Below are 25,707 nucleotides of genomic sequence, written 5' to 3'. Positions count from 1 at the left end.
TTTTAGAATCATTAAAGGGATAGTTTACCCAAAAATGAAAATTCTGTCATAATTTACTCACTCTCATGTTGTTCCAAACCTGTATTAATTTCTTACTTCTGCTGAGCACAAACAGAGATATTTTGCAGAATGTCGGTAACCCAACAGTTGACGGGCCCCATTCACTTCCATAGTACTTTTTTCCATACTGTGGAAGTCAATGAGACCCATCAAATTTAGTTTATTTTTTATTTCTGTATTAATTTAGTTATTCTCAATTTTAGTAATTCATTACTTCTACTTTAAACAGAAACTAGAACTATCGTCTTGACACGGCAGCTAACTAATATATTTACTTCAAGTATACGTTTTTTATATTTTACTTTGTGTTAAAGGATTAGTTCACTTTCAAATTAAAATTTTCTGATAATTTACTCACCCCCATGTCATCCAAGATGTCCATGTCTTTCTCTCTTCAGTCGAAAAGAAATTAAGGTTTTTGATTAAAACATTCCAGGATTATTCTCCATATAGTGGACTTCAATGGACTCCAAACGGTTGAAGGTCAAAATTAGTTTCATTGCAGCTTCAACCGATCCCAGACGAGGAATAAGAGTCCCATCTAGAGAAACCATCGCTCATTTTCTAAAAAAAGGTTAAAATTATATACATTTTAACAATAAATGCTCATCTTGAACTAGCTATTTTCTTCTTCTTCTCTATTCTTCTCTATTCTACGTGTATTACTGCCCTCCACAGGTCAAAGTTTGAACTAATTGTTATATACTTGCACTAGCATATTGAATATGACAATTTAGTTCAAACTCTGACCTGTGGAGGGCAGTAATACACTTAGCAGCGTCTACACTGCTGGAATTCAAATAGAGAAGAAGAGAGCTAGTTCAAGATGAGCATTTATGGTTAAAAGGTATAAAAAATTTTTTTAGAAAATGACTGATCGTTTCTCTAGATAAGACCCTTATTCCTCGTCTGGTATCATTTAAAGCCTGTTAAAGCTGCACTGAAACTTCAACCATTTGGAGGCCACTGAAGTCCACTATAAGGAGAATAATCCTGGAATGTTTTCATCATTTCTTTTTGACTGAAGAAAGAAAGACATGAACATCTTGGATGACATGGGGGTGAGTAAATTATCAGGAAATTTTAATTTTAAAGTGGACTAATCCTTTAACTTAATTTTTAAATAGCTTTAGTTAATGATAACACCTCACAGAAAAGAAAAGTTTCTTAAACAAAATATTTGTGGAAAACAGAGTTTATTATCTACAATGTAGAAAAAGTTCAATGGCTCTACAGCCCCAGTTCAGGGAACATTTACACTGAACATCACAAGATTTAAAAGAAAGACATATTAGTGAACAATGTTCAAGTTGGCATATTTGTTGAGTTGACTGTTCATAACACATCAGTGGGGAAAAAAAAAAAGATAGTTCACATATGAAGCATACTTTAAAGTGCAATGGAGTGGCTAACATAAGAGTTTCAGCCATGCCTCCAAAAAAATCATTTAATGTGGTCAACTGGTCTGATCTGAGATTAATCGTAGCTGGATACACAAGTTACAGCAATGTTCAACATCACCCATGACAGCGCAGAGATCAATGTACAGCTGATGTTCGCACCCATGACATTGTACAAAACGTTTGATTTTCTTTGTAAGATAACAGTTCTGAGAAACTGAAGAAATGGGGCAGTCCTTTAATGTTGATTTCATTACGTTTAAATTTATAGACAAATCGTGCACAGGTTTCATGGTTGGGGTAATAAAAAAAGTAGAACAAAAAATTCTGTACATGTTTAACCTGGTTTCAGGTTCACTGCATCTTTAAAATAACTTCTGGACAAAGTATACCTTTGAGTCACAAGATGATGCATTTGAATTTAACAGCACGGAGTTTACCTAAAATAAATTCCATCAGGCAATGTGCGCATATCAAAAAAATAAACATTCGTTTAAAGTCCACTGAAGCTTAGTAACACCAAAACGCAGTTTAGTCCAACCCTGCCAGAAGCTCTTGTTCCAGACTAATATTATGAACTCTGCATCTTTCTTTTCTTTAACAGTCTTTCCCTCCAGTCTTCAGGCAGTGCTTCAAAGTTAGCGTTCTTTCCAGCCTTCCCTCTGCAAATGAAGACAAAAGAAACATGTATTTGAGCAATCTGTAATTTTTCTCAAACGTTTGTTGATAATCTTGGCATTGGCTTCTTTGAACTTACGTTGAAAGCTGTTGCAGTTTCCATTCCTCGATGCGTCTGCTGTTGAGCTGATCTCGATCTTCGTCGCTCGAGCTTGACTTCTCCTCTTCATCTAGCTCTTTCTGAATGCTCTGCCACTTCTTTACAAGGGACGGCATCTTCGTCTTGCTCTTCTTTGTCTTTATGAAAATGAAAATCATAGCAAATTGTTTCTTTCTAAAATCAAATATTTTAGGGGGTAAAAATATAGAAAAATAAAATAAAACAAGAAAAACAAAAACAAAAAAACAAAAGTAATAAAATAAACAAAATGAATAAAAAAAAAAAAAAAAAAAAAAAAAAAAATGTAAAACAAAACCATCAAAAAAAGTAATAAAATAAGCAAAATGAACCAAAACAAAACATAACACCCAAAAACAAAAATAAACAAACCCAATATATATTATATATATAAAACAAAATCTGCAAAAAACAAAAACACACTAAATGAAAGCAAATACAAAAAAAAAAAAAAAAAAACAACACCATCACACACACACACAAAAAAAGAAAACACCTACCTTCTCTTTTTTAAGTTTCTTGGTTTTATCTGTAAGGACTTTGTTTACAGGTTCCAGGACACTTGGAGGTTGTGGAGCAGGTGGGGGTGGTTGGGGGGGCAGGGCTGGCATTGGTGGGACTATGCTTTCTGTAGGCAGAGGAGGTGCAACTGTAGCAGTCATCCCCCAGTAAGCATTACCAACAAGAATTGGGGCTGTGAAAGAAAGAGGAACATGAGTAACAACATCTTGCCAAAAGACTTTGAAAATACTGATGAAATAGGTCAAAGTAATTTATTCTTACCAGCTGTGGCAATGGGTTGAGCATAAAGAATGGGGCTGCTGCCGATGGTGACTGTTTTGGGAAGCGGGACAGAGCCTGGGGCCTTGCGTTTCTGTCCTTTAGCCACAAGTGCCAAAGATGCTGCTGCTTCAGCCGCCTGAGGAAAAGACCGCAAAATGTTTAGCTTTACTTTGAACTACAGAACAAGCTGAACAATCTTGACTCTCAAGACAAAAAAAAAATGACCTTGAACTCTTCTGTTCCAGGAGCCGGAGGCTCTGAGTCCTCATCCTCCATCTCCACTTCCTCTATCTCTCCGTCATCCTCAAGGGGTGGTGGAGGGGGTGGAGGTGGAGATTCAGGTGGTGGAGGGGGTGGTGGCGGTTGTTCCGTAGGTGGAGGGGGTGGAACATCTGGAGGAAGCGGAGGCAATGGTGGCTGAGGCGGTTGGGGAGCCAACCAATAAGACTGCACATCTCCTAAGGAAGTTCCTGTTTATTAAAAAAAAAAAAAAAAAATACAAAAATAAAAAATAACATTCCATAATACATCATGCATGTTTATTATGTTACTTTGCCGTTAGGTACTTTTTCCTTTTTTAAAAGAAAGTTTTGGAAGTAACATGACATTTTACAATCTAAACTTTGTCATGTCATAACATTAAAATATTTTAAAGTTTTATAATGTTTTATAATTTTATTACAATTTATAATGTTTTAAAAAATAAATAAATAAAAAAACTTTCATACACCAGGGATGCAAACAGGTAAGGGGGAAAAAAGGTGAGAACATTGCGTGGGGCGGGGCATGGATTATTATTATTTTTTTAAGTTATTTGATTTATATGCTCATTTGTAGTTATTTTTTATTACCCTATATGTCCAAAACTGTAATTTTTCATGAAAAACATATTAACATTTTGTTGCAACATTTTACCAAAATCAACATTTGGTTAAAATCTCATGTTATAAAAGACGAAGTGCTATGCAGGATATTTAAGACAAGATTAGACGGCACTACTGTTTGCCACATCTTAGACCTCAAATACATACAATATTACCCATTATAGACATAGTAATTTTAAAGTAAAGAGTAAAAGGAAACACTGTAAAGTACTTACTGAAACAACCAGTTCTTTATTTACCCTTGTAAGTTCACAAGTACCCTTGCAAGACCCCCCTCCCCCCATAAAAACACTTTCTCATTGGATCTATGCAAATCCCATTGGTGACCTAGTTTGATCTCAAAAAGGTGAGTTCTCACTGAAAGGTGAGGAGTTTGCATCTATGATACACTCATATATATTTAATTAAAATTGCCGCCTATGTAATTGGTGATTTTAGCATTATTAGAATTTAAAAACATCATGAAAAAGATGTATTCAAGTCATTGTATGTACAATTTTTAAGTTATATTTATGGGCTTTTTGTGCCTTTATTTGGAGAGGACAGTAGAGAGCAGACAGAAAAGCATTGGGCAGAAAGAGGGGGGCAGGATCGGCAAAGGACCTCGAGACGGGAATCGAAGTCGGGTCACCATGAACGCATTTGCGCCATATGTCGGCGCACTAACCACTAGGCTATCAGCGCTGACATTTCTAATGTATTTTTAAATAAAGATGTCATGACCAACAACCCTGACCTGTTATAGCACCAGTGGTTTCTACAGATGGTTGGCTAGTGTCTCCGGGCGCGGCTGTGGGCGGCAGGGGCGGCTTGGCTTCATCTTCCTCCTCCACGACTGGAAACTCCCACTGGGAAGCATTGGTCCGCTCGTTCACATAGAAGTACCGCCTGTGCTCTCTAGAGGTGGAGAAACAAACACACAGAAGCGTCTTAGCAACTTTTCCCTCAACTGATTTCAAGGTCATGAGACCCTTGGAGAGTAAAAGGGAAGGGGGGCTCTAGTTCCCTAATGAGGGAATGTTGAACTGGGCTTCACTGGGAGCCCAGAGGAGAAACCAGATTATAATGGGTGCACTAATAAAGAACCCACCTTAATCTCTATAAAAAAAACATGGTAAAAAAAAAAAAAAAGAAAAAGAAGAGAAATCTCCAATCCTGAAAAGTTACCAACATCATTACAAATCATGGCAATACTCACACTGACAGTGACAAAACCCCTCCGCTAGATGCCTTAAGGCAGGCATCTTTAACAGAGGGTGAAAGACAACATTTTTATTTAACAATCATCAATAGAGCATGGAAAAGAAATCCAGTAAAACAATGAAATAGATTGGTCTGACCTTCAGGCTCCGAGGGCAAGGCATCGTCTTCCTTTACTGATGCTTGTGTGACACGCGGCTTCCACATGGTCACTCTGTGTCACTCATTTCTCCCATCATTTTGGGGGCAGTCCTGCAAAGTTCAAAGCTCTCGCACGCGCAACCACCTTCCTAACCCTTTAAGACTGACTTTGAGGGGAGGAGATGGGGCCCAATTCTTTGGTGGTCAGGCTGGCTCTTTAGAGACGCTCCCTTATCAGGGTTACCTTCTGTCTTTATCCGTGCTCGTAAACACTCCCCAGTAATACAACCAAGTGCAAATCAGTCGCGCGTTTGTCATAGCAGCGGAGGCAGTGTCAATCGTCACATGAGGAGGGGGACTTTTAGGGAGGGGGAGTGATAAGGATGTGAAAGGTAAGGAGCGCGTACCTGTCCCAGTGGCAGGACCAGCCTTTGGGAGTGGCGTTAAGTTCGTAATGTTTTATGTGCTCTGCGGCTTCTTGCAGCCTACGCCGGAGATAGTTTCCGTTCAGAGCGCCCTCTCGCCAGTCTGCGATCCGCGTCTGGAGGAAGGGAAACAAGTCGAAAGGACATTTCAATACGTGGATCGGCGGTATAAACAACTGACTACGCTTATGAGCTTATTGTCTGTGTTTTATTACCTCCGTTTGCAGCAACATCAGTTGAAAGTTTGAAATGGTTTTCTTGTCAATTCCCAAGAACTCCATTTTGCTGGTGAGTGTATTGGCAAGCTCTCCGATCTGAAACTAAAGGAGGCAACATGAACAACTTTTAATAAAGACCATTGCTGTCACATGACATTTGATATTAATAGTAACTGTAACTTGTAACTCATTTTCTAGTAGTGTAACTATGAGGTATACCAGAAGTTCAGAAATCAGCATATTAAAATGATTTCTGAAGGATCATGTGACACTGAAGACAGGAGTAATGATGCTGAAAATTCAGCTTTGCATCACATGAATAAACTACATTTTAAAATATTAAAATAGAAAACCATTCTTTTACAATATTACTGTTTTTACTGTATTTTTGATTTTAAAAAATGCTGCCTTGGTAAGCATAAGAAATTTCATTTAAAAACTTTTTTAAAAATCTTACTGACCCCAAACTTATTGGATTAGTTCACTTTCAAATGAAAATTAGCCCAAGCTTTACTCTCCCTCAAGCCATCATAGGTGTATATGACTTTCTTCTTTCTGATGAACACAATCGGAGATATTTTAATAAATATCCTGACGCATCCGAGCTTTATAATGACAGCGAACAGCAATCATCCATCATAAACCTACTCCACACGGCTCCGGGGGCTAATAAAGTCCTTCTGAAGTGAAGCGATGCGTTTGTGTAAATAAAAAAAAAAGGCGCCAGACAACCTTTCATATTCAACGTACAAAGAACGTGTAAAACTCTTGCAGTTCAAAAAGCTTATACTATGTCCTACACCTTCCCTTTTCAACTTACGGAAAAAGTGTAACTGATGTGACGCCAGTTTACACTTTCTTCGTACGTTGAATACGGAAGGCGGTCTGGCGGAAACTAGATATTTTACTTAGCTTAAATATGGATCTTTTTTTTTTTTTTTTTTTTTTTTTTTTAAATACAAATGCATCGCTTCACTTTAGAAGGCCTTTATTAACCCCCCGGAGCCGTGTGGAGTATGTTTATGATAGATGGATGTGGATGGAGACACTTTCTTCAGATTATACTCTTGACTAGGGCTGGACGATTATGGCCTAAAATCAAAACCTCGATTAATTGAACATTTTACCTCGATTACGATTAATGAACGATTATTTTATTATTTTATTTTTTTTTGCCCTCATAGTTCACTGACAAGGTTTGTACTGTAAATAGCCTATGATTGACTATTAAGGTGGGATTTTTTTTTTCCCCCTGTTGAAAGAGTGATCTGACATCATAGCTCACTATCAGCAGTTAGGCTATTTTATCTATGGTTTGTAACATTTCTTACAGGTTTCTGCTCGTTGTTAGTCATACCGTCTCTCTATTAATTGTGAAGCTGTGGGTTGTAAATAGTTCCTTCAAAAGTAGAAAAAAATAGATGCTATAACTTTCTTTTTTTTAAAGTTTCTAAGCTATTTTAGTGATAAATCACAGGACAGAGCTGACAACAAGTTTCTGTGTTCCTCTGTGTGCGCGCGATCTTCACGTTTTGCCCAGCTGTTTGTGTGAGTGTTCGTGCCACATGCAGCTGCGCGAGCGCGGCATAGATATAGATGGGTTTCATGTGACGTCACTGTATTCTATCGCCGCCATATTTGGGACCGGTCACAGCTGCGCGCCCTGTTAAAGTCTATGGTGACAGCAGCTACAACTACCAGAGGAAGGCCAAAGAAACGCTCTCAGAAGGTTCACAACAAGTTTACAATATATCTGGGATATCTGGTGCTGTTAGCCGTTTCAACAGACGTCAGAACTACAAATTTATTTGATCCCAAAGGAGTTAGATCGGCAGAATTATTGGCTTCATTCAGAAGGGACCACACCACTGGCAGCCAAACAGCAATGCACAACATTAATAACTGCTGTGCTGGGACTGTAATTTACATAACATTATAACGAAAACACGACTGTAATAAAATGTTGTGAATTCTCTGTGTTGTTGTTTCAGCGTGTTGTTGTGGTAAGAGCGCGTCGACTGAGTTAAACATTGATTACATAACTTGTTCAAACTTCACTTGTGCATTCGCGTCATTTTGTGCAGGTAAAACTTGTAATAATTTTATTAAGTAGCTATATCTGATTATTCTCATAAAGGATGTGTTTCGTTGAGGTAAATAACCCACAGAGCTGATGATCATCTATAGCTTCAGCGCGAGCACTCAAAAAGTAAGACAACATTAATATGATTGGGACTGTCTTCTTCTTATACATGATATTATAATCGTATATAGGCTACTTGTAAAATAACGTTGTGAATTATTTGGGCTTATTTGCTGTGTTTCGGTGTTTCAATGACGTTACTTCAAGTTCATCTGTACGTGATTTTGTGCAAATAGTTGTAATATTATTTTTATTTTGTATTAATATCTGGATTATTTTATATAGGATGTGTTCCGTTGAGTTAATTAACTTTCAGTTTATGGTTTTTTTTTATTCTCTTCAGCTTCAGCGTGCGCAGCTCAAACAGCAATGATTAAGTCATTAAAATGTTTTACGTTACACAGTAATATTAAAACTTTAATATTTCTTTTAGAAAATTAATGCATTATTTTTAATACCTAGCTCTTATATTGTTCTAGTATTATTTTCATCAACACATAGTTTGATTAATAATAAGGATCATGATTTTTTTTCTCAAATCATCTCATTTTGATAACAGTATTATTATTTGAGCTACACGCGCTGAATGAACACCGGTAAACTGAAGCGCTTTGCTAAGGTTAATTTACTCAACGGGACACATCCTATATAGGGTAATTCATATATATTTATACAAGATAGACGTAAAATTACAACTTATATTTGCACAAAATCATGCACGCATGTACTTGAACTAAGTAATGTAGTCAGCTGGTGTCGTGAATTTGTTCATCCTGTAACAACACGCCGAAACACAGCAACTAGAATTCACAATATTTTCAAATAAATCAAATAAATTTGTAGTTCTGACGACTGTTGAAACGGCTAACAGCACCACATATCCCAGATATATTGTAAACTTGTTGTGAACTTTCTGAGAGCATTTTGTTGGCCTTCCTCTGGTAGTTGTAGCTGCTGTCACCATAGACTTTAACAGGGCGCGCAGCTGTGACCGGTCCCAAATATGGCGGCGGGCATAGCGGAAGTGACGTCTTTGAAACCCATGTATATGTAGGGCTGGGCGATATATCGCATGCGATTCTCACGCGCATTTCGTCAGTAAAGCCGGTTCCCTGATTACCGCTAAATCGCCATCACCTGCTTTCAAATGAAGCGCCATTTAACAGACAGAGCCGTAGTTCACTGATAAGCAACGCAAATATCGCGTTCATTATCGAAGGCGATTCATCTGCGATATGAACGTGATATTGCGTGGCTTATCAGTGAACTACGGCTCTGTCTGTTAAATGGCGCTCCATTTGAAAGCAGGTGATGGCGATTTAGCGGTAATCAGGGAACCGGCTTTACTGACGAAATGCGCGTGAGAATCGCATGCGATAGATCGCCCAGCCCTAGATATATGTATATATCTATGCGAGCGCGGTAGCTCGATATAATAATACACATTCGATCGTCTAATCGCTCAAATGTCCAAACCATAAAACAAATACAACTGACAAAGTTTAGTGAAGACGCAAGGCTCACCGCTCGCGCGCCATCACTATGTGTTGAACCGGCGTTCACCTCCGTGTTTTGCTTTTATGCCACTGACTGGACGGGGCGGAGTCACGTGGATACACACGCAGTTATGTTTTTAAGGGGGAAGTATTAACAGGATTAAAAAACCTAAATAACCGACATGGGAAAATTACGTCGGTTAGAGGTTCTGAATTTCAGTTTCGATTACTTTTCGATTAATCGTCCAGCCCTACTCTTGACCCCTGTTCACTGCCATTATAAAGCTTGGATTGGTCAGGTTATTTATTAATATTTCTCTGATTGTGTTCATCAGAAAGAACAAAGTCATATACACCTAGGATGGCTTGAGGGTGAATAAAGATTGGGCTAATTTTCATTTGAAAGCGAACTAATCCTTTAAGTAAGCAATTACATTCTGACAATAGAATAGTAATGTACACAGCTTATTTGCACACAATAAGAACAGGAACGTGAATTAAATACCTTGAGGTCCTCTTCTTCCTTTTGAAGAGCTTTGGATACAGGCTTCTCCTTTTCATCATCTTCTCCTTGCTTCTCAGCAGTTTTGGAATGTGCTTGAAACACAAAGTTCAGCAAGTCACTTATTTATGTCAGGTTAATTACTAAAAATATTGATTTCTCGATTTTAATCGATTCTCATTTTTATGAACCATTATCAATTCTTAAATTAATTCTTAAATCGTGTTCCACAGAGCGATTTAGAAGGTCTTTTATTCCAACTGCAGTTAGGTTTTTCAATGAAGTTGTGTAATTCTTTGCTTGTATTGACTTATTGTTTTTTAATGTTTAATTGTCTACTTGTGTTGTTTGTAATGTGAAAAGGTGGCAAATGAGTTTCTTAGTCTTTTAGTTTATGCTGTTTTCAGTTGATGAATGAGCAGAACTTTGTATTGGATGGGAGGTGGTGGGATACATCGCAATATGCCTTGTGCTTTGTTACTGTTGATATAAAATTAAGATGCTCTTTATTGTGGCGTGACGGATCACCTTTGCCGCCTCAGTTCACGCGAAGCGGCACGTCAACTGATCATCTCTTCCTCTTTACTACTAGTTGCAGCATGAAATAAACATTAGCATGTAATCGCTCATTCAGTGTTTCAACCTTGTGAAGATAAATAAAACAGCTTGTAACAATGTCACGTAATGTTACACTTACCTCAGAAAAGCCATTCAGTGACCATAAACTCAGCCAGGTAAATTTCGCTAAATATATATTATGCACTATATTACATATTCATTATACTGCTCTTCAATAATGTATGTTTGAATAAATCTGTCCAATTTTATGACAGCCACCATTTCAATGTTTATATTTTCAAAAACTAAATTGGAATAGAAATATAATTAGGTAAAGTTAGTATTATAACTTTATTATTATAAAAACTTCCTTGTGTAATTTAAGTATTTGTATACAAATCAGTTAATTTTACCCATCAATATTAATTAGTAGTACCAACTGACTTCCTGTATAGTTTGCACTTTGCAGCATTAGTTTAGAGATTTTTTTCCCTTGAGAAAATTTGCCAAATTAAACAACATCAAATCGAACAGAACCGAAATAGAATCGCAAGCTTGTGAATCGAAATTGAAATGTGTGTCAATACCCAGCCCAATTAATTACATTTCCAAAATTCACTTATTACTGTCAATCTTTACCATTGTCTGAGTGCTCTGGAGTGGCCCATCCCGCCTTTTCTGATCCCCGGCTGCTCGAATCAGGACTTGGCGCACGGAGGAAGGCCGTCTTCCATTTGCTCTTTTTCAAGAGTACATTACGAGGACCATCCTGACTAGCTTCAGAACAGGGGCTCGAACCACCGGCACTGCCGTCACCTTCCTCCAAGGCACGAAGCTCAGCCTGCAGAAGAACAAACTCTTTCAATATCACCATTTCAAAACAGAAGCCTTACATTCTTTGACAATACTGGCTTATAAAAAAAAAAAAAAAAAAAAAAAAAAATCAGACTCATAATCAGAATAAAGGAATATTCATTCATATAATATATAGACTAATAAGTTATTCCTAATCATGCAACTCACTTTTTTCCTTTCTAGTGCTAGTTCTAGTTCCATGGTGTCTTCTTCTGCCTCCTCCTCCCTATCGGAAGATTCTGCTGAGTGGTTCCTGCTGCGCTGGTTACTCTGGCTGTCCGTGTCCCGGAGAGCTGGGGAGTCCAAAGATGGAGTGCCTTCTCCCTCTAGTTCCTGGGCCGCTTCTACAGTCTCCTCTGTGGCCAGCACCTTCTTTCTCCATTTCTCCTCTGCCTCCTTCACCTCTTCTGGGATGAGAGGAGCAAGAAGAGTAGCAGCCACTCCTCTCCTCTCTTCTTCCTCGCTGGTCAAAGCCACAACACTCTCGATTACTTCCTGTGTGGTTAGAGGAGACACAATTACACTAAGTCCTTGTAGTCTTCCCATCTCAAAAAGGTAAAAAAAACAAAACCTTGCCTTCTTTTTGGTTTCTCTCTTAGATACAGGAGCAGCTGCAACAGACTGTTCCGTATAACTGCTATGATGTGCCACACCATTGCCATTTACAGATGAGCTGAGGAAAACAACATTTTAAGTAAGATGAATATTTCAAACACACAATACATACATATATTTATTTATATGAAGAGTTTGGTTCCAAAACGCAATTTAAAAAAAAAAAAAAAAAAAAAAAAAAGGATTTTTTTCCCACCAAAATCCAGTTGGTATTGAAAAGTCATTTATTAATTTTGCGCAAAATGCGATTTCCGTTGTGTTATAGGCGACATATCCGCTCAACCAATCACAGCGCACCATTCCACGCACTGTAAACAGTAATGGCGGCGCTCTGAATACACCCGGCATCCTAGTTTTCCTTATCTGCTTTATGATTTGTGATCAACAAAACAGAAAAATGAATAATTTTGACAGCATTGATGAACCTGTGGTGGTTTCTGCGGTGGGGAAGAAACGTAATTAACATAATTAATTTATAACATTAACAAGATGACTCGTTGAATTAATTTTGGGAGCGACGACAATGTATTTTTAGTCAAATGCCTGTATATAAGATTAGTTTACAAAGTTCAGAGGCTGTCATATATGTGAATCAACTTACTTTGTTGTGTATTTTCAATATGAAAAATAACTTTTATATTGATGGATTTACTGCATTTTGGAGGAAAAAATAATCCGTTTTTATAATAAACCGTCAAATCTTGAAAATGGGTCGTTCAAAAGGAAAATGGGATTCTGAAATCAGATTAGATCACAGAATCCAATCCTAGTTTTAATCTGGATCAAACCTTCAGTTTGTGTTGTTCAAAACTTGTCAGTAGGATTTGGATAACTTTGATCCCAACAGGGGGTAGGATTTCAAGGTGGATTCCAGGAGGAAAATGTAGTAAAACTTTAAAACTGGTCAAAAAATACAACATTTATATCATGTAATATACATACACATTTTTTTTTTATTTCGCTCTTGATTAGTTTAATGGCCTATTCACACCGGGACGAATATCGCGCGCGATTTTCGCCGACGTTTAACGCCTCGTGACTAAACAATGGTTGCCAATGTGAGTGTGCACACCGACGCGAAAAACGCGAGGCGTAAAAGCGTCATTTTTTTAAAAACGCCTCGGGTTCGTTTTTTTGGTTTAACGCGTCGCGTTAAAAACTGGCCGACCAATGAGATTGGTGCTTTTGTTCACGTGCCTGGAGCTGCTGAAGTTACAGTAAAACACGACTTGGTGGCGATCAAGCACAAAACAGTCTTGCCGAGCACACAAGACGACGAAGAGAAAGTAAGTAGACGAGGAAGACCACTACAAACTATCCCTGCGTCTCAAACAGCTCCCTAGCTTCCTAGGTCGTGTATCAGTGTACCATGTAAATGAATGTGGCCGACTGCCTGATCAGTGCCCTGACTAGTGAACTAGGGAGCTGATTGAGACGCACGCTATGGGTGCTCTGCCAGTTCTTGGCCATACCAATAGATGTGTATTATTTCTGTATTTTTGCAGTTTTTTTTTCTTTTACATTAAATAAATATAGTTGAGAATGTCTATTTCATAAATGTTTATTTGCACTACTGTTTCTGACTACCATCTAGGGTTGGGCGATGTCCCCTAAATTGGCAGTTGACGATGTTTACAGTAAAACATCGCGATGGACGATGATATCGTCGGGTGGGGGTGGGCGGGTCATTTTAATTATTTTTAATTTAAATACATATAAGCACAAACAAAACAATACATTTAAAGTTTGTAAAATACACACTGATGTCTATAGAAGCGGCAATAACAATTCTTTCCATTATAATTAGAGGACATGTTTTATTCATACCAGATACACATTGTGTAAGTAACTTTAAAGTTGACTCTATTCTTCCCCAGTTCACCGCTTACTTACTTCGGGAGAATTGGATGAATTCACATGTTGTAAATCCAACAGAACCTGCGGCACAAACTAACACGGCGGCGCCCATAACGTGTATAGCTCATCTAACGCTCATATTGCTCATATTTGACAATCGGAATATCAGATATTTTTTATAGTTAACAAATTTGTGAATATTTTGAATAAAAAAGGAAAACTGAAATAAAAGCAGATCATCAGTCATACAGCGCTGCGGTGTGTGACATGACAAGCGATGACGCGTCACCATGGAAACAATAAAGTGATACGTTATAAATAACGTTCGGCAGAATATTTTAAATTTACGTGCGAAAGGGTTATTTTATTTCCCAATTAATGACTCATCCGAGCTTTCCAATAGGTATGCCTGACACGGTATTTTCACAGACTAACACACGTCGGGTCTCTGGCATAAACTACAGTATTTAAAATAGCATATATGCATTAGTTATATTCTCAATTTAATTTACAGAGCAATTCCTGCAAAGATTTTAGGTTTACTATAGTCTATAGAGAGTGTGTCGACTCGCAAGACTCGCAGCGGAGCGGGACGGGGGCGTGGCATCACGATGGTGTCTCTCCATCGTGATGTCGGTCAGCCATCACGATGGACTATGATATCGTCCATCGGCACAACCCTACTACCATCTCTCATATAATATCTGCATTTTTATCTTCTTTAACCTTACTAATATCATATGTTTTTTTGCACTACCGTTTCTGACTACCATCTCTCATATATATGCCATTTAATATCTGCATTTTTATCTTCTTTAACTTTATTAATATCATAAATATGTTTATTTGCACTACCGTTAAGCACAAGCGCCACATACTGTCAGGGAGTGAATTTGCACCTTCACTCTGTGCATCGCCAATGAAAATCGCTTGGGTGTGAACACAAAAAACGTTTCGAAAAACGTTGGCGATAAACGCGTGCGATATGTGTCCTGGTGTGTACAGGCCTTAACTGTTAAATAAATTAGAAGTAGACATTAACCTACATTTTTAGCCTTTCGGTAACCTACTGTAAAGTAAAAAAGATTTCGGTGCAATAAAACAATCCCCAAACAGCGGTAAATATCCAACAAAAAATATTATATTTAATTCAAAACCCATATTCTCTCTATCATCATGTACCTTTAGGGGCTCCATAGAGCACTGGTAATCCAGACTTGGTAATCTGGAAAAGTGTGTATCTGGATCATGGTGATCCAATCCAATTTTTCTTTGAAAAACCAGCACAAAAGTAAGACGGATTACCTGATCCTGGATAGCAAAACATGGGATTTCCAAATCCAGATCATTCTGATCCAGATTAAACTTTTTGAACGACTGGCCCTTGAAAATCAAAATCTAGATTTGAATTTTTAATGTTTTTATAACCAAAAGATGCTATGTGAAAGTTTGAAACAGAAAATAGCGGTTTTCATCTTGCCGCTTTCTTGGTAAAAACAACACATTTTTACTCAAATGAATCAAAATGGAGTTATAGCATTTTGGAACCAAACTCTTCATATAATAAATGTTGCTTTTGCTGCACTCACCTGCCAGTGTGATGTAGACTCTGCATCTGGTCTGCCAGGTAATGTGGAAGCTCCCAGGCCACCTCATTGGTCTGAGTATTCCAGTAGTAGTAACAACCGGTATTTTCATCCCACACTTCCTGCCAATCGCCCATCTCCAACCCAGCTACAACATCCCCAAACACAAGAAAACAAGTATTAACATTTTGAATAATTTTAAGATTAAGCAAACCAAACTAGTCGACTACAAAACTCACCTCCTGCAAGGGAGTATTGAGTGTCATATTGAAATTCTTGAGTCTGCTGGTCTGTTTTGGGTTCGGGTCGAGGAGGAGTTGGGGCTGGTGCGCTTGGCTCTGTCCCCGATTCAGTTGTCTGGTCGGGTTGGGTCGTAATCGCATCAATTTCCTTTGGGGAACACACATGATAACCAATTGTTTCTTAGATAAATGAATATGCCTGGACTTAGAATTGTCATTCTTGTGTGAATTAACCCTTTAAGTAACCCAAGACTTCACTCACCGCCATAAAATTGGCAAGTGTGCTGTCAATGTCTGCAGACTGGTTATGTTTCGCCTTTGTGGCAGACGAGATGTTTTCCGCCGCATCTTCTTCTTCACTGTCTTCATAAGCTCCAAGCAGAGATAAACCCTCTACAGAGAAAATACAATATTTATACAATAAGCACATATATTATATAGTAATATATTATACTTAGACAAAATACAATTTACTATTTTTTTTACAATACATGATGATATGTATTCTTGCTTTATATTATGTAGTGACAACAATTTGCTATAACTCACGTGTGGCCTTCACAGCTGGAGTCTTCATTACTACATTAACTTCTCTTTGCCCGTCTGTGTTACCCTCAGGTTCGTCTACAAAAAGAAACAGCCAGTTTGTAACATTTTTAAGACATTTCTAACCTTGTTGTCCTAGTGCGGCTGAATTAGCATGTTAGCTAACGCTTTGTCTGAAGTGCGGCTGCGCTGCTAACTCCAAATGTGGCTTATAAATTACTTAAATAACAAACACCTTTCTTTAATACATAAAAGTAAACCTTTAAGGATGATTTTATGTTGTTTACGTCAAAACCTGCTTGACAAGCTCTATCAAAACGCGCATTTTTGCGGTTAATCGGTACCAATGTGGCTAATGCTAAACTTGACAAGCGGCTATTCAAAATGTACGACCTGAACCACACAATGTGTATGTGATTACTAAACAATATAACTTATACCACAACAAAACAAATGTCATATTTTTATTAAGAATAGCCAAATGTCGCAACTAGTTTCCTAAATAAACCGGTTTTCCACACCGTGTTTGTCTTAAAATGGTTTCGTCTTGCTCCATGTTTTGTGTATCTGACTCTACCGACGAGTTTTTACGGTTTGAATACTGATCTCTTTCTCGCCCACCTTCGGATCCAGAGGCGACCCCGTCCTCTCTGGCTGCTCCCGTGGCGCTGCGGTTGGGTCCCGGCGGTGAGAGCTGTAATATGGTTCTCCTGCCGGTGCCTGTGCGAGTCTTCTTCCCCATCACGGCTGTTTATAATGGAGCTCCGCTCTGAATCTCAGCCCCGTGTGGAACTGATCGGTCTTTCTTTCCAAATGGCTGATTGACTTCGTGTCCTTCAAAATAAAAGTTCTTATATAACTTCAGCGATTTGTCTTTCTTCCTGCCAAACAGTTATATTTACGCAAATTTTGTAACAGCTGGATATAATGTAAATGTATTTCCGAGGACCTTTGTTTATATCTTAGTGTTGTATTATTACGATGTATAAAAGGAGAAGAGGGACTTTTAATTTGTCATGTTGTGTAGCAAATGTGTAGCAAATGTTGTGAAAAGGTTATATAAATTATTATTATTATTATTATTATTATTATTATTAATATTATTATTTGTGGGAAATTTTAAAAAATCACATACGTATGTTTATTATTAATATATTTATATTATGCATATTATTTTTATATATTGTTATATACTTTACTTGTACAAGATTCAGATAGACCTACTAATAACTAGGGTACTATTACAAAATTTAGATAGGCCTACTATTAAGATAATGTATTTGCAAGGTTTATATCTTCTACAGAGGTTCGGTTAACTGAAAATTTTCCGTCATTGACTGATTTTTTTTTTTTAGCTGTGAGGGAAAAATCTGAAGGCCGTCCATCATTTTGACATTTTCACATTGAGGGTGATCTATTGTAACCTGTAACTGTAATTCCCACCCCTGTCCATTTGGTGGCGAGTGCAACGCGATCTCTGGACTTAACAACACGTGACGTTATATTCTGAGCTGTTCACTGTTGGACTGGGAAATATGCGTTTCCATGGCACCACTATCAACGCCTAAATGAATCTACAGCGGTCAGGTGGTACAGCGGCCACGTGGCACATGTGGGAGCTTTCAGAAAACTCCCAGCTGTAATTACGAACTCTATGAAGACGTGAACGCTTTTTACAAGCTAGAATCTCGTAACTACAGGAATTACGAGGCCATGTGAACGCACCTTTACATATGGTCCCTCTCTATATAGTTTTAAAGTAACACTGAAGCAGAGTTAAAGATAATGAGATTAATTAAGTTATAATTGAGCATTAGTGATGAACACCTGCTGTTAACAAGCAGAATTACTGAAGCGAAACACAATAACTACAAATGACTTCCAGCCACAGCCTTAGATGAAATCAACTGAAGATAAAAGACATTAAATCTCTCAAGATCTGATTAAACAACTCCACAAACAGCATATTATTATCATATTAACTTTAACTCTGCTTCAGTGTTATTTAAACTCTATGTAGATAGGGACCATATGTTCTCTGAGCAGAGTTGATTTAACTCGGAGGATTTTGCTGTGTACTAGCCTAAATACACAATAGCAAAATATTATCACCCTCTACACTTGACTTCATTTGGCTCCCATGCAGATTCTTAACTGCTAAGGTGCATGAAAATGTGTTCTAATTCTTGTTGCATTCACAGAGAGGTTGGAAAATTACATGTGAAACTATAACTGACAAGTTCTATTTTGTAAATGCGTAAATTATAGGCTATGCTATCAAAATATACGATTGCTTATAAGTATTCTGTCATCCTTTGTTGACTTGTTCACACATTTTTAACCTTTGAATCTAGTGAATAGTGTCCTGTTTGACTTAATATTACAGAGCAGGAGCACTATAGAGGATGATTAAAACCTATTAAGAGTCTTAAATCAAAATGGAGACCTGAATCTGTTACAGGAAACCTGCATTATTTATGAACAGGGGCACATTGTTAGAATTGTACCATTTATCATTGACATGGCCAACCTCACTGAACAGATTCAGAAATCTGGTTGATTAAATGAAATTAATGTCTGACTGAAATCCGAGATTACTTTCCACAGAAAATGTTTAGGCTGCGACTTAGAAGAAATGTTGCCAATACTTAAAAACACTGAAATGAAGTACCAACCATAAATAACATCATAAAAAGAAAGAAAGAAAGAAAGAAAGAAAGAAAGAAAGAAAGAAAGAAAGAAAGAAAAGGGCAGTAGTGAATCACTTTGACACATTTCATGTCAAGAAAGCTGATTTCCTTTAATTTAAATATTTGTGTTACAAATGGCAGAAAAAATAGGTGTAAATTACCATAAATATTTAATATATTTAAATTCATAAATATAAATACTTTAATTCTAATATCTATTATATATATGCCCTAATTGTTTATTATGAATATAATTAATTATATTAATTACAATTAAATAATTTAAAAAATGTACTATAAAATATATACTATAGCTATAGCTAACTATAAAAGATACTACATTTGTAGAGCAATAATTGTCATTTTTCACAAGCATCTCAGTATTTCAGCAGTTTTCCTTATCAGATTCTAATATTCGTCAGTATCATGATGCTCTTTGTATCATATAGCTGTTTGCTGTAGGGTTCCTCACAGATCTTCTTCACTCGTTGTCTTCCAGTGATCCCTGGACATTCACACTTGCTTTGGCAACCTTTCCATCACCCTCATCTTCCTCATCATCAGAGCTGTCGGCCCAGCGGCCTACCCGTCTCACGCCCTCAGCCACCACGGGAGCGTTAACACAGGGATTGTGGTCGTAGATGACGAGCTTCAAGCCTCTTAAGTAGGCGAGCGACGGAAACTGGCGAATGCGATTGCGGTCCACATCAATCACCTCCAAGTAATGCATCTTCAGCAGCACAGGAGGGAAGTCATTTAGCAAGTTGCCTGCTAGCCAGATGCTGCGCAGCTCCTCCAGTCGCCCAAGCTCTGAGGGTAAACTACGTAGCTGATTGTAGCCCAAATGAAGGGTCTTGATGTTGGGAAGCTCGCATATTACTCGAGGGAACTTGGAGAAGCAGTTGGTCTCCAGCCATAACGTTTTAAGCTCGGTGAGTTGCTGCAGTTCCTTCGGCAACCAGTACAGTCGGTTATTACCGAGGTAGAGGATGTTAAGCTGAACGAGGCTGCATACAACCAGAGGAAGCTCCTCGAAACAGTTGAAGTCCAAGGCTAGAAGCTGGAGCTTCTGAAGGTTTCGCAGCTCTGACGGCAGGTTGCTCAGGTGGTTGTCGCTCAGATAGAGTTTGACTAGTTCATTGAAAGCAGAAGCTCTGATGGGAAAGCGACGTAACTGCCGGCTACTCAGGTCTAGAGTACGATCAAGCGGCATCTCCTTCAAGTCGCCTACTAAGAAGCGTTGACATCTCTCGGAGGGCATGAAGGCCACGGCACCCCGCACGACATTTCCCATCTTCTCGGTCCACATTCATGGTCTCTTGAGACACAAAATAAGGGTATAAATCAAGGGTACACTCTCAAAAATAAAGGTTCCAAAAGGAGGTTTCCACAGCAATGATATACACTCTTATTGGCATCAAAAGAATGCAATAATTTTTTCTAAATGTGAAAATCATTTAAAAAATCTGAACCATTTTTCACTACAAAGAACCCTTTGTGTAGTGGAAAGGCTCCATGGATGTTGAAGGTTCTTCATGGAACCATAGATGCCAATAAAGAACAACCATTTTTGGTTCCCCAAAGAACCTTTCATTAATAGTTCTTAAAAAAACATTTTTTTTTTCTAAATGTGAAGGTCATTTTAAAAACCTACAGAACCATTTTCCACTATAAAGAACCTTTTGTGTTGTGGAAAGGTTCTATGGATGTTGAAGATTCTTCATGGAACCATAGATGCCAATAAAGAACAACCATTTTTTGGTTCCCCAAAGAAACTTTCATTAAATAGTTCTTAAAAAAACATTTTTTTTTTTTTTCTGATTGTGAAGGTCATTTTAAAAACCTACAGAACCATTTTCCACTATAAAGTACCTTTTGTGTAAAGGTTCTATGGATGTTGAAGATTCTTCATGGAACCATAGATGCCAATAAAGAACAACCATTTTTTGCTTCCCCAAAGAACCTTTCAGTGACTAGTTCTTAAAACAACATTTTTTCTAAATGTGAAGACCATTTTAAAAACCTACAGAACCATTTTCCACTATAAAGAACCTTTTGTGTAGTGGAAAGCTTCCATGAATGTTGAAGATTCTTCATGGAACCATAGATGCCAATAAAGAACAACCATTTTTTGGTTCCCCAAAGAAACTTTCAGTGAATAGTTCTTAAAGCAACATTTTTTTTTTTCTGAATGTGAAGGTCATTTTAAAAACCTACAGAACCATTTTCCACTATAAAGAACCTTTTGTGTAGTGGAAAGGTTCTATGGATGTTGAAGATTCTTCATGGAACCATAGATGCCAATAAAGAACAACCATTTTTTGGTTCCCCAAAGAAACTTTCAGTGAATAGTTCTTAAAGCAACATTTTTTTTTTTTTTTCTGAATGTGAAGGTCATTTAAAAAACCTACAGAACCATTTTCCACTATAAAGAACCTTTTGTGTAGTGGAAAGGTTCTATGGATGTTGAAGATTCTTCATGGAACCATAGATGCCAATAAAGAACAACCATTTTTTTGGTTCCCCAAAGAAACTTTCAGTGAATAGTTCTTAAAGCAACATTTTTTTTCTAGATTTGAAGGTCATTTTTTAAAAATCTACAGAACCATTTTCCACTATAAAGAACCTTTTGTGTAGTGGAAAGGTTCCATGAATGTTGAAGATTCTTCATGGAACCCTAGATGCCAATAAAGAACAACCATTTTTGGTTCCCCAAAGAACCTTTCATTAATAGTTCTTAAAACAACAATTTTTCTAAATGTGAAGACCATTTTAAAAACCTACAGAACCATTTTCCACTATAAAGAACCTTTTTTGTAGAGGAAAGATTCCATGAATGTTGAAGATTCTTCATGGAACCATAGATGCCAATAAAGAACAACCATTTTTTGGTTCCCCAAAGAAACTTTCAGTGAATAGTTCTTAAAACAACAATTTTTCTAAATCTGAAGACCATTTTAAAAACCTACAGAACCATTTTCCACTATAAAGAACCTTTTGTGTAGTGGAAGGCTTCCATGAATGTTGAAGATTCTTCATGGAACCATAGATGCCAATAAAGAACAACCATTTTTGGTTCCCCAAAGAACCTTTCATTAATAGTTCTTAAAACAACAATTTTTCTAAATGTGAAGGTCATTTTAAAAACCTACAGAACCATTTTCCACTATAAAGAACCTTTTGTGTAGTGGAAAGGTTCCATGAATGTTGAAGGTTCTTCATGGAACCATAGATGCCAATAAAGAACAACCATTTTTTGGTTCCCCAAAGAAACTTTCAGTGAATAGTTCTTAAAGCAACAATTTTTCTAAATGTGAAGACCATTTTAAAAACCTACAGAACCATTTTCCACTATAAAGAACCTTTTTTGTAGAGGAAAGGTTCCATGAATGTTGAAGATTCTTCATGGAACCATAGATGCCAATAAAGAACAACCATTTTTTGGTTCCCCAAAGAAACTTTCAGTGAATAGTTCTTAAAGCAACATTTTTTTTCTAGATTTGAAGGTCATTTTTTTTTAAAATCTACAGAACCATTTTCCACTATAAAGAACCTTTTGTGTAGTGGAAAGGTTCCATGAATGTTGAAGATTCTTCATGGAACCCTAGATGCCAATAAAGAACAACCATTTTTGGTTCCCCAAAGAACCTTTCATTAATAGTTCTTAAAACAACAATTTTTCTAAATGTGAAGGTCATTTTAAAAACCTACAGAACCATTTTCCACTATAAAGAACCTTCTGTGTAGTGGAAAGGTTCCATGAATGTTGAAGGTTCTTCATGGAACCATAGATGCCAATAAAGAACAACCATTTTTTGGTTCCCCAAAGAAACTTTCAGTGAATAGTTCTTAAAGCAACAATTTTTCTAAATGTGAAGACCATTTTAAAAACCTACAGAACCATTTTCCACTATAAAGAACCTTTTTTTGTAGAGGAAAGGTTCCATGAATGTTGAAGATTATTCATGGAACCCTAGATGCCAATAAAGAACAATAATTTTTGGTTCCCCAAAGAACCTTTCAGTGACTAGTTCTTAAAACAACATTTTTTTTCTAAATGTGAAGAACATTTTTAAAATCTACAGAACCATTGTCCATTATAAAGAACCTTTTGTGCATTGGAAAGGTTCTATGGATGTTAAAGGTTCAACATGGAAACATCGATGCCAATAAAGAACCATTATTTTTAAGAGTGCAGACATATGAATGACGCAATGAAAAGACAAAATAAAAATGTAAATATTCTTTCCTTACCAGGTTGCCGAAATGTAGATGTTCATTTACCATCGAGCTTTTTTGTCACAAAACTGAGAGTGCAAAATGGGCGACAGTATGGTGTTTCATGCTCCTGTGTTCTGCTGACACCTCTGCCCTGCCAGTCGCCGAGAGCACCAGAGATGACATCCAGCATGCTCCTCCCCATTCCGGCTAAATGATTTCTTCCAGCTCTGGAAGGTGGAGCTGACCGGGAGCTGTGATAAGCCTAAAGGTGTCTAATGATTAAGGAATTTGAGGGTCATCTGAGACCTTCTATTTAAGCGCTTATATCTCAGTCAGGACCCTCTGCATAACTGAGACCACTTGAGTGCACCACCCCAAAGATAAGACTCCCCCAGTTATGGTCCAACTGAGGCTGTCAACATCACATGGCATGTCACAGTATTTGGTTTGGAAAGTTTAAGAGTAAGATTGGAAATAAAAAAGAGCTTTTTTTCCATAATCAAACTGATTATAATATATAGTAAAAATATCCCATTAAATTAAAAAAGTAAAAGTACTGTGACAATGTGTCCAGTTTTACAGGATCCCTGTATGTTTTGCTTATAACAGTACATTTCATTAAATCATATGTTAAAATACCTACTTAAATGTAACGTTAACCACCACTACAACACAGGTGGCACAATAGAAAGCCACATGATGAATCAGAGTTCATCATAAGCTGCCTTTTCATAAAACATAGACGGTGGTCATATGTACAAAGACAAAACACCATCAGGGTAACATAGGACACTAAAATAATGCAATAAACATTAATTACATAACATAAAATGTAACACAAAACACACTAATGTACATTTTTGATACAAAAAATAAGAAGAAACCAAATTATTTACAAAAAAATATATAATCATATGAGTTGTGTAATGCAGGGATTTCTGGGAATGTCATTTTACTGTTTTTGACCGTAAATTATATGGTAATTCATAGTTTTTACTTGCAAAAACATAAATTTTTACAGTATTTTACAGTAAAATTACATATTATGTGTGGTAATGTGTTTTACTGTAAAATACAGTCAAATTTGTTCTTAAAATTTGAATTCTTAATATTTTCGTAAAGTTTTAAACATAATTTCAATGTAAAAGTTAATGAACAAAAGCCAAACTTCTTAATAAAGCTTTCTATTCAATAAATTCACAGAAATTCTTTCTTTTTATTATGCATTATAATATAAAGACAGTTTTATCCCGCTGACATTTTTTTTACTTTATCCTAAAACAAACAAACAAACAAATTTAAAATTTAATTTAAAAAACAAAATTCTAATTTAATTTAAAAAATTAGTTTTTTAAAATCGATTATTTTTTTTTAAGGGTTTTGCACTAAAAAAAATTAGATCACACATGTACATAACTGTTTCTTGATCATTTTCTAAACTTTCATTTTGCTCCCTATCAAAAATGAATGTTGCTCACTTATCCAAAAGTAGCAAATCACTTCTGAGTAAATGCAACACTTACATGATATTGATATTACCCTCCCAGTCATCCTTCTCATAACTCAAGGCTCAGCTATTTAGTGGTCCATCAAAGGTCTCCAGTCATTTAGACTATGATCGAGGACCCTCAAGTGCTGTCTGAAAGGCCTGAGCACCACTTCACACTGGAGGGAACAGACAGAAACTGAGAAATGAGATCAAGTCAGTTAAGTGATCACAACTAAATGTGATTTAAAACGTAGACTTTCAACATAAACCTCCAAGGACTATTTAACCACTTATTTTATGGGCTGTTCTATGTGGTTGAGGGAGTACACATCAAGATTCAGAGATTTAAGTTTAGATGACATTTACATAAAAAAATATACAAAGAAAGGAAGCCTATATACAATATAGACAATATATATATATATATATATATATATATATATATACACAAATATGTGTGTTGCTACATAAAAGCATATATTACAAAAGGTCATGTAGATAAAAATAGGATAATAATGCATTTTCATCACATAAAATGATAATATCGGTGCTTCTGCTGCAGTGGCTTTGTATTTATGAGTAAAACGGTGTCTTAGCTTAACTTTATTTAAAGAAACACCTTTAATGTGTTAGAACAACACACTGTATGGCTGTATTTTGTGATAATGACTGTCTGACTGTACGTTATTTGTTATTTACTTGCTGCTTTGGAGGCCTTATACACTTATCAGCATAAAGTTCATAACTAAAGTTTGAAAACCTCTCTTACACCTCAAATTATGAATTATTAATACGTTACCTGCACACGGCTGCAAACTCGTAAGATTTTCTGTATTCTAAGCTGGGTTTGTTAAATGGCAGACAACAAAATATTATTATAAAATACCATAAGTGCAAAATATCAGATAAAATCAAATGAAACTGTTTCAGGTATAAAAAGAGAGACTCGAGTATCATCCTATTATAACATAATAAAAATCTCCAAAGTGTCCTGTAGAGT

General features: G+C 36.7%; 2 protein-coding genes across 2 annotated transcripts; both read right to left on the bottom strand.

Moving 5' to 3' along the window:
* Positions 1–1,239: 1,239 nt before the first annotated feature.
* On the bottom strand, positions 1,240–17,132 carry fnbp4 (formin binding protein 4). Its single transcript, XM_048158246.1, has 17 exons — positions 16,929–17,132; positions 16,311–16,385; positions 16,024–16,154; positions 15,759–15,909; positions 15,523–15,667; positions 12,038–12,134; positions 11,630–11,956; positions 11,246–11,447; positions 10,052–10,143; positions 5,905–6,009; positions 5,672–5,805; positions 4,660–4,820; positions 3,265–3,509; positions 3,040–3,175; positions 2,757–2,950; positions 2,218–2,375; positions 1,240–2,122 (listed from the first exon to the last, which is right to left on the bottom strand). The coding sequence occupies exons 1-17, from the start codon at positions 17,047–17,049 to the stop codon at positions 2,032–2,034; spliced, it is 2,565 nt and encodes an 854-aa protein (XP_048014203.1). The 5' UTR covers positions 17,050–17,132; the 3' UTR covers positions 1,240–2,031.
* A 1,972-nt stretch (positions 17,133–19,104) lies between these two features.
* On the bottom strand, positions 19,105–25,644 carry lrrc10 (leucine rich repeat containing 10). The gene is made up of 3 exons (XM_048158161.1): positions 25,507–25,644; positions 23,252–24,883; positions 19,105–20,315 (listed from the first exon to the last, which is right to left on the bottom strand). The coding sequence occupies exon 3, from the start codon at positions 20,304–20,306 to the stop codon at positions 19,479–19,481; it is 828 nt and encodes a 275-aa protein (XP_048014118.1). The 5' UTR covers positions 20,307–20,315; positions 23,252–24,883; positions 25,507–25,644; the 3' UTR covers positions 19,105–19,478.
* Positions 25,645–25,707: the final 63 nt, after the last annotated feature.

Source organism: Megalobrama amblycephala, linkage group LG15 (genome assembly GCF_018812025.1).
Source record: "Megalobrama amblycephala isolate DHTTF-2021 linkage group LG15, ASM1881202v1, whole genome shotgun sequence".
Taxonomy (NCBI): domain Eukaryota; kingdom Metazoa; phylum Chordata; class Actinopteri; order Cypriniformes; family Xenocyprididae; genus Megalobrama; species Megalobrama amblycephala.
Note: the sequence above shows the minus strand (reverse complement) of the source record. Positions and strands in the feature narration are given on the sequence as shown.